Source organism: Schistocerca nitens, chromosome 12 (assembly GCF_023898315.1).
Source record: "Schistocerca nitens isolate TAMUIC-IGC-003100 chromosome 12, iqSchNite1.1, whole genome shotgun sequence".
Classification (NCBI taxonomy): domain Eukaryota; kingdom Metazoa; phylum Arthropoda; class Insecta; order Orthoptera; family Acrididae; genus Schistocerca; species Schistocerca nitens.
Window position 1 is genome coordinate 34,752,033 of NC_064625.1, and position 13,318 is coordinate 34,765,350.

Here is a 13,318-nt window from a genome sequence, read left to right on the forward strand (position 1 = left end):
CATCTGAAGAGCCAGTTGGCATATAAACTTGTACTGCTGTAGTAGGCGTGGGCTTCGTGTCTATCTTGGCCACAATAATGCGTTCACTATGCTGTTTGTAGTAGCTTACCCGCACTCCTATTTTTTTTATTCATTATTAAACCTACTCCTGCATTACTCCTGTTCGATTTTGTATTTATAGCCTTGTATTCACCTGACCAAAAGTCTTGTTCCTCCTGCAACCGAACTTCACTAATTCCCACAATATCTAACTTTAACCTATCCATTTCCCTTTTTAAATTTTCTAACCTACCTGCCCGATTAAGGGATCTGACATTCCATGCTCCAATCCGTAGAGCGCCAGTTTTCTTTCTCCTGATAACGACGTCCTCTTGAGTAGTCCCCGCCTGGAGATTCGAATGGGGGACTATTTTACCTCCGGAATATTTTACCCAAGAGGACGCCATCATCATTTAACCATACAGTAAAGATGCATGACCTCGGGAAAAATGGCGGCTGTAGTTTCCCCCTTGCTTTCAGCCGTTCACATTACCGGGACAGCAAGGCCATTTTGGTTAGTGTTACAAGGCCAGATCAGTCAATCATCCAGACTGTTGCCCCTGCAACTACTTAAAAGGCTGCTGCCTCTCTTCAGGTACCACACGTTTGTCTGGCCTCTCAACAGATACCCCTCCGTTGTGGTTGCACCTACGGTAGTGTATGAGACACGCAAGCGTCCCCACCAACGACAAGGTCCATGGTCCATGGGAGGAGGGGACTCTTTGTGTACCATATCTTTTCCACATGCACCACCAAAACTGCAGTATAATGATGTGGGGTAGCTCAGCTGGAGACAAGAGTTTTTCTTTGGCAGAAAGAAAACCATCTGATGCATGTATGTGAGGAGTAAACACTCCCTACAAAATTCATTTCATAGAAAACAAAGTATTGACTGTCTAGAATCTGTTTGTTACTCTCATCAACTGGGATGATTATGACATCACGAATCCAGTCTTATACAATCAGGAACGGGAACTCTTTGAATATTGCCTGGACTAAACTAACAAAAACACTGAAAACATTTCTGCATGTGGAAAAATCTTTCGTTAAAAAATTATCAGGTTAATGAAGCATTTAAAAATAACAAGTTCATAAATGCAACAGAATCCTGGCTAAAAGAAAAAGCCTTATACATTTTTGATTAACTTGTAACTAACAATGGAAAAGTCCCTTTCCCTGTTTCAGTATGTAACTGGGCAATTGTGAGTTGGCCAATACAGCCTATATGTAAATTGTTACAACATGCTGCTGTATGTATTTGTGGACAATGCCTTATGTAGCTCAAAAGCTATCTACAGGCTAGTAAAGATATAACCATCTATATGTCAATACATACACCTGTTAATGGTATTTGCCTCAATAATACAAGTGAATTTAGGATGAACTGTGCAATTCACAACCACAATATGTTAAGTAAAAATTTATGTATTGACTAGGCATCCTTGTCTAATGTTCAGAAAGGAGTTTTATGTGCTGCTTCAGAAATCTCTAATAGATTTCTGGTAGACACCAGGCAGGAACTTTAAACTCGCTAGATATTCAAAAGGAAATGAATATTAGAACTCAGGAATGTAAACTCAATATAACTTATGTTCATATGAAACAGATTTTTACAGCTGGCGATGGTCCATGTAAAGTTACATAAATGCTCTGTTTAAAGTTGAGGATGTTTAAAAAATATTTCAAACATTTATATTTATTAAACTGTACAACATACAACTATGAAACTGGAACACACATTTAGAAATCTCTCAAGTTTAGATTACTGATGTTCGATATATCTTCCACCGACGACACAAATATTACCACACTGATGATCAAATTCCTCCCACACTTGGGTAAGTATTTCACTGTCACTGATGTTATGGCAGTACGGATCCAGTTCTTCAACTCTTTTAGGTTCGACGGTAGTGTTGGTACATAAATGTTGTCCTTAATGTAATGTCACAGGACATCAAATCCGGTGACTGCTGAGGTCAACTGAGGAGAGCTACGTCACCAGCTGTTTGAAGACCAATCCAACAGCTGGTTGAGTTTCATTCAGATATTTATGAACTTTGAGACTCCACTGAAGGGATGACCCATCTTGTTGAAAAAAATTAATTGTCCTCGTTCAGCTTTGGAAACAAATTCTTATGTCACATAGCAAGACACTGCAGAATGTTAATGTTTACATCAAGGAAGGATTGGCCACATACAGGTCAGAGGGCTATCACACACAAACTCTGGGTGAATCTTGTACAGGTTAAATGTGTGCATGTGCTTCTGTAGGCTCCATATTCAAACATTATGTTTGTTTACTTTCTCTCTAAGGAGAAAAGTCACTTCATCGCTGAACATGATGCAATGTGTGAAAAAATCATCACTGTCAATAGCATTCTGAAACTCGTCAGAAAATACCACACATTTCTGTTTGTCATCGTGGTGTAACATCTGTAACCTGCATGGCTTCACGACCAACCAACATCTTGAAGCATGCAAAACTGTTGGCAGTTTGGATTTGTGTGACATTTTCGTTGGAAACGAACGAACGAACGCGCGCGCACACCACACACACACACACACACACACACACACACACACACACACACACACACACAGTGTTTACTAATCATCAATATCATTTTAATCACAGAATTACACTTCACAGACTAGAGAACACAAAGGCTTCTGCTGCACTGTAGCCACCGCAATCTGAAGTTTTGACAACATAATACTTTGTAATACATGTATACTTCTTGAAACACCCTGTATTGTATATCAACTGCAGCTGAGTAGTAGAACAGAAGGAGCAGTAGCTCTTTCCTCCTGATATACATAAAAATAATTGATACACACTGACAGAAAAAAATTGCACTATCAAGGAAAGTTGAGTGGCATTAGTAGTGCATTGTGATGATGCAAACCAGGTCTATTTTAAATACACATTGTAAGGGTCATGAACGTTAGTTACCTTTGAGATTGTAAGTGGTGAGTTTATGTTAGTCATGAATGCCTTTAAGTCAACGAAGACACCATTATCTACATCCCACTGAGTTTGAATGAGGTCATCTAATAGCACTACAAGAAGCTGAATGTTCCTTCTGCGATTCTGCACAAATACTGGGCAGGAATGGAGCCACTGTACGAGATTGCTGACAGCGGTGGTCTACATTTACATTTACATCTACATCTATACTCTGCAAACCACTGTGGCCAGAGCATGTGTCCCACTGTACCAGTTATTAGTTTCTTCCCATTCCATTCACGTACGGATTGTGGGAAGAATGATTGACTGAATGCCTCTGCGCATGCAGTAATTATTCTAGTCTTATCCTCACAATCCCAATATAGGGGTTTTTTGTATATTCCTAGAGTCATCATTTAAGGCCAGTTCATGAAACTTTGTTAACATACTTTCTCAGAATCGTTCACCTCTATCTTCAAGAGTCTGCCACTTGAGTTTCTTCAGTATCTCTGTGATACTCTCACACTGATCAAACAAACCTCTCACCATTTGTGCTGTCCCTCTCTGTATATGTTCAATGTCTTGTTAGTCCTATTTGGTACATGTCCTACACACTTGAGCAATATTCTACAACTGGTAACATGAGTGATTTGTAAGCAACCTCCTTTGTAGACTGATTGCACTTCCCAGTATTCTACCAATAAACCAAAGTCTTACCACTTGCTTAACCCACGGCTGAGCCTATGTGATCATTTCATTTCATATTCCTTCAAAGTGTTACACGCAGGTATTTGTATGAGTTGGCTGATTTCAACAGTGATATATTGATATTACTGTCACAGGATACTACAACTTTACAAAATGAAAAGTGCACGATTTTACATTTTTTTTACATTAAAGCAAGTTGTCAATACTTGCACCAAGTTGAAATCTTATCAAGATACGACTGAATATTGATGCAGCTTCTTTCAGATAACTGCAAAAAGTCTGATTTTACTGCGAGTAATGTCTGCAAGGTCACTAACATGCAACATGAACAGCACGGGTCCCAAAACATGTCCCTAGAGCACATCCAAAGTTACTTCTACAACTGACGACAACTCTCCATCCACGATAACATGCTCCGTCCTCCCTTCCAAGACATCCTTAATCCAGTCACAAATTTCAGTTCAGACCTCATATGATAATACCTTTGGCAGTAAGCATAGGTGTGGTATGAGCAGAAGTGATATCTGGCGTTCTGCAAGGTAGTGTCATAGGCCCTCTGCTGTTCCTGATTTACATAAATGATCTATGTGATAATCTGATTGTCTGCAGTTGACACTGTAATTTACCATCTAATAAAATCATCAGATGATCAATTCCAATTACAAAATGATCTAGAGAGAATTTCTGTATGGTGCGAAAAGTGGCAATTGGCACTAAACAAAGAAAAGTGGTGAGAGGTCATCCGCATGGGAACTAAAACAAAATCCAATAAATTTTAGGTATATGATAAATCACACAAATCAATTCGACTAGATACCTACGAATTACAATTACGAGCAACTTAAATTGGAAAGACCACATAGATAATATTGTGGGGAAGACAAAACAAAGACTGCGCTTTGTTGGCAGAACACTTAGAAGATGCGACAAACCCACTAAAGAGACAGCCTACATTACACTTGACGTCCTCTGCTGGAATATTGCTGCACGGTGTGGGATCCTTACCAGGTAGGATTGACAGAGGACGTCGAAAAAGTGCAAAGAAGGGCAGCTCGTTTTGTGTTATCGTGCAATAGGGGTGAGTGTGTCACTGATATGATACACAAGTTGGGGTAGCAGTCACTGAAACAAAGGCGGTTTTCTTTGCAGTGAGATCTATTTGCGAAATTTCAATCACCAACATTCTCTTCCAAATGCGAAAATATTTTGTTGGCGCCCACCTACAAAGGGAGAAATGATCATCATGATAAAATCAGAGCTCGAACTGAAAGATTTAGGTGTTCCTTTTTCCTACGCACCATTCGAGAGTGGAATAGCAGAGAAACAGTACGAAAATGATTCGATGCACCCTCTGCCAAGCACTAAAGTGTGAATTGCACAGTAACCATGCAGATGTAGATGAGTCAGGTACTTTTCAGAAATCAAGAAATACTGAATCTACTTCACTAACTTGATCCAAACCTTTCAGTATGTCATGTGAGGGAAGGGTTCTTTTTTTTTATGGTTTTAGGGCGCAAAACTGCTACGGTCATTAGCACCCAAATGTGAGGGAAGAGCAAGCTGGGTTTCACATGATCGATGTTTTTCAGAAACCGTGCTAGTTGGCACTGAGAAGGTCATTCCATTCAAGATACCTCATTATGTCTGAGCTCAGAATATGTTCAAAAATTCCACAACAAATCGATGTCAGGGATACTGAACGGCAATTTTGCAGTAGATTCTACCATCAAATAAAACCTGGTTCTGGATGGCCACACAGCACTGTCGCATCATATTGCACCTGCAGCAGCAGTTGGCACCAAAGTGACACAATGCACTGTTACCTTAAGGGCAGCACTGTGTTATACAGCCCATAGAGTGCATTCCTTTGACTGCAAACCACCGCCACTTGCAACTTGTGTGGTGCCTAGTGAGATGTCATTTGAGGGCAGGGTGAAGGTCTGTTGTGTTTGCTAATGAAAGCTCATTCTGCCTCTGTGCCAATGATGAGCACGTGGAGGTTAGAAGACGGGCTAGTCAAGGGCCTGTAACCAATTTGTTTGCATGCTAAGACACAATGGATCTACACCTGGAGTTATGGTCTGGAGTGCAATTTCGTATGACAGCAGGAGTATCCTATGGTTATCCCAGACACCCCGACTCCAAATTTGTATGTTAATCTGGGGATTCAATCTGTTGTGCTGCCATACATGAACAGTATTTCAGGATGCGTTTTCCAACAGGTAATGCTCACCCACATACCGCTGTTGTAACCTGACAGTCTTGACACGATGCCTCGGCATGCTTAAATACCCGATCAGTCTGCAATCGAGCACACACGAGACGTCAGCTGACAACTCCAGCGTCATCCGTAACCGGCATTAACTGTCCCTGTATTGACTGACCAAGTACAACAGGCATTGAACACCATCCTACAAACTGCCATCCAACACCTGTACCACACAAAGCATGCACGTGTTCAACATTCTGGTAGTTACACTGGTTATTAACGTGACAGCATTACACATTTGCAATGGTTTATCTCATGCTTGCAAAGTTAATCACTTAAATACATTACCTACACAACTCTATTTCCAAAATTTCATTATCCTACATTAATTATTTTTTGATGTTGCGATTTTTTCCAGCTGTAATTATTAGTGTACATACAAGAAGTGTTCAATAAGCAATGTAACACTTTTTTCCTTGGCCAATTTCGGTTAAAAAAATGTGGAATTTGCTATTTTGTCTAAAACTGACATGGTGAGACCATGGCTGTGTACAATTAATGTAATGATGACATACAGCTTAAATAAATATGTAAGGTTAAGTGGTTATGGTACTTACATCGTATTTCATCATTTGGAGGTGAGCTATTTTCACATAGGGCGCTTCTAACACTGTTTTTCTACTGTAGGGCAACAAGACACCAAAAATACTTCACCACAATGGAATAATAAAAATCAAAAATGGACAATAATGTACTGTATCTTGAAAATCATGTGAACAGCCGTCTGATGATGAACTTGCCAGTTCGAAACCGGTAACGGCACTATTTACATAAATAAATAGCAGTATTAATAGTGGCTGGTTGCTGTTTTCTTCTCTGTAAGAATTGACCTACATTAATGTGGAATTTGTTGTGGGATATCACAGGATATTCCCACTTCAGGCCCTACAGCATCAAGAAGTTACGGAAGGTGGCGGCACTATAGGTGGCCTATAAAATGGCTTCTGTAACGCAGGTGCATTCCGAGCAGAGAGCAGTCAATTAGTTTTTTTGGTGGAAAACCATACCGTCACAGATATTCACTGGCGCTTGTAGAATGCCTACGGAGACCTGGCAGTGAACAAAAGCACAGTGAGCCACTGGGCGAGGTGTCAGTCATCACTGCAACAAGGGTGTGGACACACGTACAACCTCCCAGTTGCCAGCTGGCCACACACAGCTGCACTACCCTCAGAAAACTGAATAAATGACTTTAGATTGTTCATTGCTACAAAAACACAAGGCCTCACAACAGTCTGTGCATCCGGAGAGCCGATCACAAAACTTCATTGGGCTGTTCTTCTTCTCCAGCCTACAGAGTCGAGTTCACAACTTTCGACTTCCACCTATTTGGCCGAATGAAGGATGCCTCCATAGGAAGCAGTACGTGGATGACGGGGAGGTTACCGATGCTACGAGACGCTGGCTCTGATGTCGACCAGTAGAGTGGTATCGTGTGGGTATACAGGTCCTCCCAGTAAGATGGCATAAGGCTGTTGCATTGAATGGAGATTAAGTTGACAAACAGGGCTTTGTAGCCAAAATAGTGCAAAATAATATGGTGTACTGGAATCCTGAATAAAACCAAACTGCTTTGAGGGAAAAAAAAGTGTTGCATTACCTACTGAATCTCCCTCATAAATTACCCCAAGCTACAATTTGTCAGTATACCTCACAGCAGTTTGCAGCCGTGGTGGCCGCTGCCCTCAAGTGTACAGCTTGACTCAATCCACAGCCCGAAAGGCTCTCCCTGTCACAATTTATGGAAGACAGTGTATGAATTAATTTCATTCAATACAATCTCTCAAGTCTCGTGTGCATCTTTCTTAACAATTTTTAAAAGATTATAAGTTTAATTCATAACTCTTACTACTGCCAGAGTCATCTACTGTGAATGTTTTTGTGGTTTCCTTTCTACATTTTGTATGATCTAGTTTCATTGCTACTTCTACTGATGCAAAGAATCTAAAAGTCTCTTGTATAAGTTCTCCTCCCTTTTTCCTGTCTGTTCAGCTAAACCACATATCATTATTTTGGTCTTTCACTTGCACTTTCCTTTGAAAACCGTATTTGTAATTGATAAACACTTAAAACACAGCCAGTTTCCTTATTTCTGGTGTCACATTACTGCTATTTTGTGTGTAATTTGTCAGTTTTTCAGCTACTAATGCATCTGCTGGAATGCATATATTTCGACTGTCAGGTATATTTGGTTCCGTACTGTTTTCCTCAAGTTCACCGACATATAAACTGAGAATTTTACGTTATTCGACATTTTAGTGTTTACTTTGCGGAGAGTGGAAATAAAGCCTCCTTTATTCTGTAATTCACTCCGCATATTTGTCGTGCACTTACAGTTTCTACGTCTGTTGTTAGATAGTTTGTTATTATGTCTATTGCAGCAGTTATGAGACATTTGTTCGTATTCTCATTGTCAGAGGATTTATTTCTTAATTTGGTTTCACGCGTGCTACATACATCTGCGCCTCTTTGCAAAATGTAGACTTTCACAACTGGAAATGTCACAATTGCACCTTCTGAAATTCCTGGGGTGTTGGTAATTGCTATGGCCTCTGTACATCCTTTCACAGTGTTCACTTGTGGCTACCAGTACTTGAGTCCTATCAAAATGAATGTGGTGGTCTCCTGGCTGCAAAGCATGTTATGCACCAGCTTCTCTGTCAATCTGCCCTATTCTGCAACAGCCCTTGTGCTCTTCTATTCGTTTTCTGACCATTAAATTGAATGACATTTGGATCCCAGTGCTGATGAAGATGTGTACCATTCTCACACTATGGGATGATAGCAGCAGTGGATGACCGCAATCGACAATGGCTGACTGCACCCAGGTATTCAAAACGTGACATCACACTACTGCACGCAAGCACGAGTGTGAATCTGACACTCAAAGAAGCTATAACCCCCCTTGAAAATGTCCACAACAGATGGGGAGAAAATGTTGGGTTTAAATGTTAAATCCATTTGGCCACACCACAATAACCCATAACATATTATTGGTATTTATGGCTTTCACACTCAATTCTGGTACCTTTTGCACAAGATAATATTAAACATAATTTTGTGATCACCATTTAGAGGTCGACTAGCAGCAAGCAGAAGTCACATTGCATTAAATCCACAGAAATGAATCTAAAGTACTCCCATATGTTCAAACAAGTTCTATTATTAGAATTCTTGCCATTCTGTCTGACATACTGATGGACACTTCTACCAATATACCTCATTACACTAGTCCTGTTGTTCCCGGGTTCGATTCCCAGCGGGGTCAGGGATTTTCTCTGCCTCGTGACGGCTGGGTGTTGTGTGCTGTCCTTAGGTTAGTTAGGTTTAAGTAGTTCCAAGTTCTATGGGACTGATGACCATAGATGTTAAGTCCCATAGTGCTCAGAGCCATTTTTTGAACTAGTCCTGTTGACACAAAATCAGTACATCGAAATTTTTTTCCAAAGAAAATCAGTATATTGATACCGAAATGGCAATATCGATATTTTTTTTTTTTCATAATTTTCGATAAATATTCGAAGTTGTTCTTTTGAAATTGTAGTAGAACATAATTTTACTTTCACTGTGTGAAAGAGTCTTACTACTTTTTGAGCTTTCATCATGTCCAGTCTCTCTCTTTGACTGTGTGAAGCACTATTTAGTTGTTGACATAAAGAAGAAGTCAGACTGCACTAGAGTGTGAATGGAATAACAAGATATCTTATGTGAAGAAACAGGAAACCTGATATGTTAAAATTAATTTTTAATGCAACTCGTGTGCCATTTCTTCACATCGGCATTCTTCAAAAACAGCTGTTTAATCTAAATCAAAAGACAGATCTGCAGTGGGTGGAGACGTGTGTGTGTGGGGGGGGGGGGGGGGGGGGGGGGGGAATGCTGATGTAATTGATGCTCGGTGCTACCAACAGAAACTTCAATGTTTAACTTGACCACACAGTTTTGACACTGTGACTGCTAGGTCGCTGGTGTTTGCAGAAATGAAAAAACAGGGAAGTCGACATGGAGTGTTGACAAATCTCATATGTGACGAAACCGAATGTCGGAACCATCAGACACCTTTTATTATTACACTTACCCGCAGTTACCACTGTTAGAAAAGTGGTTATCGCCAAGCAAGAATGTGCATTGTTTTCCTTTCAATTATTGCTCTGAGGAGAATAAGCTGGCTTGTTGATTTACAGAATATCTAACAATAAATCAATATTAAATATACAGCTCTAAAACTAGCAATGTATTTACAATGTGCAGGCAATATTGTCTCGGCTGGTGTGTCAATATTTTGATCGTAGATACATCGACAATTTTTTTCAATATATCATGGAATGATGATGATACTTTTTTTAAATATTGATATATCAGATTCCCAACATTTTTTAAGTATATCAACAGTCTGCATTACACCTATGTCTGGCACAGTCACGGTGAGTGACGAGCAGATGGCATCTCCGCCCGGCAAGTTCTGTGAGCTCGTCAACTGGTCATTTTAAGGCTGGGTGTCACATGCTGGGAATCACTCCTGTTTGACAGTGAATGTGGCCCTCTCCACAGCCAGGTGAAGTTTTGGTAATAAATCTTCACCACACCAGTTATTCTTTGGACTGTTCATGTAATGACTGGGCAGGCTCAGGATGCGAGTATATGGGCATTCCGCGTGCAGCTATGACGTGCTACTATGGCAGACTATGATACCATTCAGCCAGGTGATAGATTTTAGCCTCACCTACAAGTGGTTTCCCCAACTGTAATCCGAGTGGTTTTAATTCTGATTGTTTTCACTGTAGCCCTTGAAAATTCACTAGATCAGTAACTCGGTAAATCATTTATTCGTGTTTCAGTGTCTTAAAAAAAACTGTTAATTTATTTTTGTGATCTAAACTGATGTCCACAAAAATAATAAACATGAAATCAATGTCCATTTCCACCTTTGTATCTCACTTGCTTGCACAAACAACAAATTTTTTCCTCACTGAAATATGCATCATGTGCTTGGAAAAATATTGTCACTTCTCCTTCAATACTCTGACAGGTTGAACGATGAAACACTCACTTCTTTAAAACGAGTTTCTGGAAAGTTACCCCACACAAAGAGAGAGTCTCCTCCAGCCCTATATTGCAGGGATTAATAAGCTCGAAGAAAGGCATTCTAGATTGGTATTGTAGTCATTAAAAGTCATGACATGAAGCTCACTTTACTATGAATTGTAGCTTCAACCACACCAAGTTTGATTGATTTTTACGACAATCGTTTGAAGCCTGCTGCTCCACCATTCAGTGTTTCATTACAAAATCAGCTACTATTTTTGCATTACAGAACAAAGTCAAAAACATAGCTTACTTTTCAAGATGTTCCAAATGGTAGATCTCAAAGAACGCATCATCAGACAGCATACTGACAAAACTCAGATTGAGTTCTCGTAAAACAGGGCATGCACGGTAGAAGCCAATCACTGATTCATTATACAGATTTTTTGAACTTCGTAGATCCAGCACTTTCAGTTTCTGTAGCCCTCCGTCCCTGAAAGAAACAAATAAATACATAGTTTCCAAGGTGACTAATTTGTATTGCCTCTTTAGGGCAGAAATTAGGAGCAGACAAGTCTAACTAAATAAGCTGAAATTCAATGATACTCATTGAGAAAACACAAAATTTACTTTCAATACTCAAGGATAGTAGGCTTGTACCAGATGAGTGTAAGTTGCATGAGAATGGGAAATGAGAGAACAGGATAGCTGACAGAGAGAAATGATATGAAACAAGAACGTGCTCAATCTCTGCTACTTTCTTGTAGAGTTGATTGACAATAATGCAAGTGGCAGGACGACAGCAGTGCCTGTTGCCGATATTCCACCATCTTTCTAGAATGCATTTGGGACAAATATTTCTTCTGCTATTTCTGCTTATAACTGTACAGCCACCTTCAAAGTCAGTTGTTGGCTGAATTAAAATCACCTGATGCAATGTTATATGCCACATAACATCATATGGTTAGGTACAAGAAAAAAATCATTTCATTTTGTGGCCACTTCCAATGACCTCCTTTTGCCACTTCCAGTGTCGTCGTCCTTGCCAACTCAGAATAATTCTTTTGCCAAATTTGGTGTTTGTCAAATTCTGCAATTTTTTTAGCCATATTCGGTGTTATTTTCTGCCTATTTTGGTGCATTTTTGTCGTCACATCGAAGTTTGTTACACGGAAAATGGACCGTCAGTTTTGAGATTATACATAAACCTCAGCCTTGGGGTGGTCAGAAGTCCAAATGCTGCAGTTTTAACATTCAATAACTCTGTTACAAATATTAGTAAATTACCATCCTCAGATTTACAACATTTTTGTATGGTGAACTTATAAATTTCACAATTTCTCGTGAAAATCCCCAATTTCACTTTATTTCATTAAAAACCAGCAATTTCATGTTATTTTTCACATTCAAAAGTTTTCCTGTCCCCACATAATGGTTATTAGCTGAAATACCAAAATAAATATTTCTGTCCTGAACGTATGCCAAAACGGTGACTAAATACTGTATCTGCCAGGAAAACTTCAAGAAATACTTTGTTTGCTGACGATTTGACGCTGTGGAAGACTATTGAGGATGAATTATAAAAGCAAGTATATGATTGTTCTGCAAACTGATAGCCCAAAATTTAATCCAAATAAGGTGAGTTATTGGTCAAACAAAAAAAGGATGAACCTACACTATACATGATACCGAGTGGGGACTAGCTGAAAACAGTGAAATTTTGAGTAACTAAGGAATACCATACAAGTAAATCGAGAAATGAGAATCAGGTAAACAGATAGCTTGTGAGAGATTTGAGAGTAACAAAGACAGCCCCAGAAAAGTAAGACGTTGATATACCAAACGAGTTTGTACCAGTCTGGCTGATTGCAGTATAAACCTGAGTCACAAACGAAAGGGGAAAAGTAATGTGTGAGCATCTTACATCATAGAAGAAAAGACATTTTAACACTAAAGCTGCTGTTTATTTGCTGGTTGACTAGTTTCAGACTTATCCATTTTCACACGCCCTTTATTTGTATTTAGGATGTGGTTGGTGTGGCAGCTCTGTTTATGTCGTCATCTCAGATCTTCATTACACAGCATGATGTGATCCACATGACAACAATATTTTACACTCAATGGAGAATTTGTTCTTATTGGCTTACACTTTGTGTCACACTGACTTATTTAGTGTAGCTTTTAAGCTACACTTTTGGTGAAAGTGAGACATGTTCGTCAATTAATTTGAAGTTATGAGCAATTAAACAATGGATACATTTTTTGGGCACTCTGCTTATAAGTAACAACCATGGTGCAGTGCACACTTACAGTGAAAAGCAAGATGTTGG

The 13,318-nt window shown here is 39.5% G+C and overlaps 1 protein-coding gene across 1 annotated transcript in view; it reads right to left on the bottom strand.

Moving 5' to 3' along the window:
* LOC126215102 (uncharacterized) overlaps nt 1-13,318 on the bottom strand; it is an 83,329-nt gene that overhangs the window by 19,429 nt on the left and 50,582 nt on the right. The window contains exon 6 of the mRNA XM_049941752.1: nt 11,302-11,481. Coding sequence (XP_049797709.1) covers nt 11,302-11,481 — 180 coding nt within the window. The remainder of the gene's footprint in view (nt 1-11,301; nt 11,482-13,318) is intronic.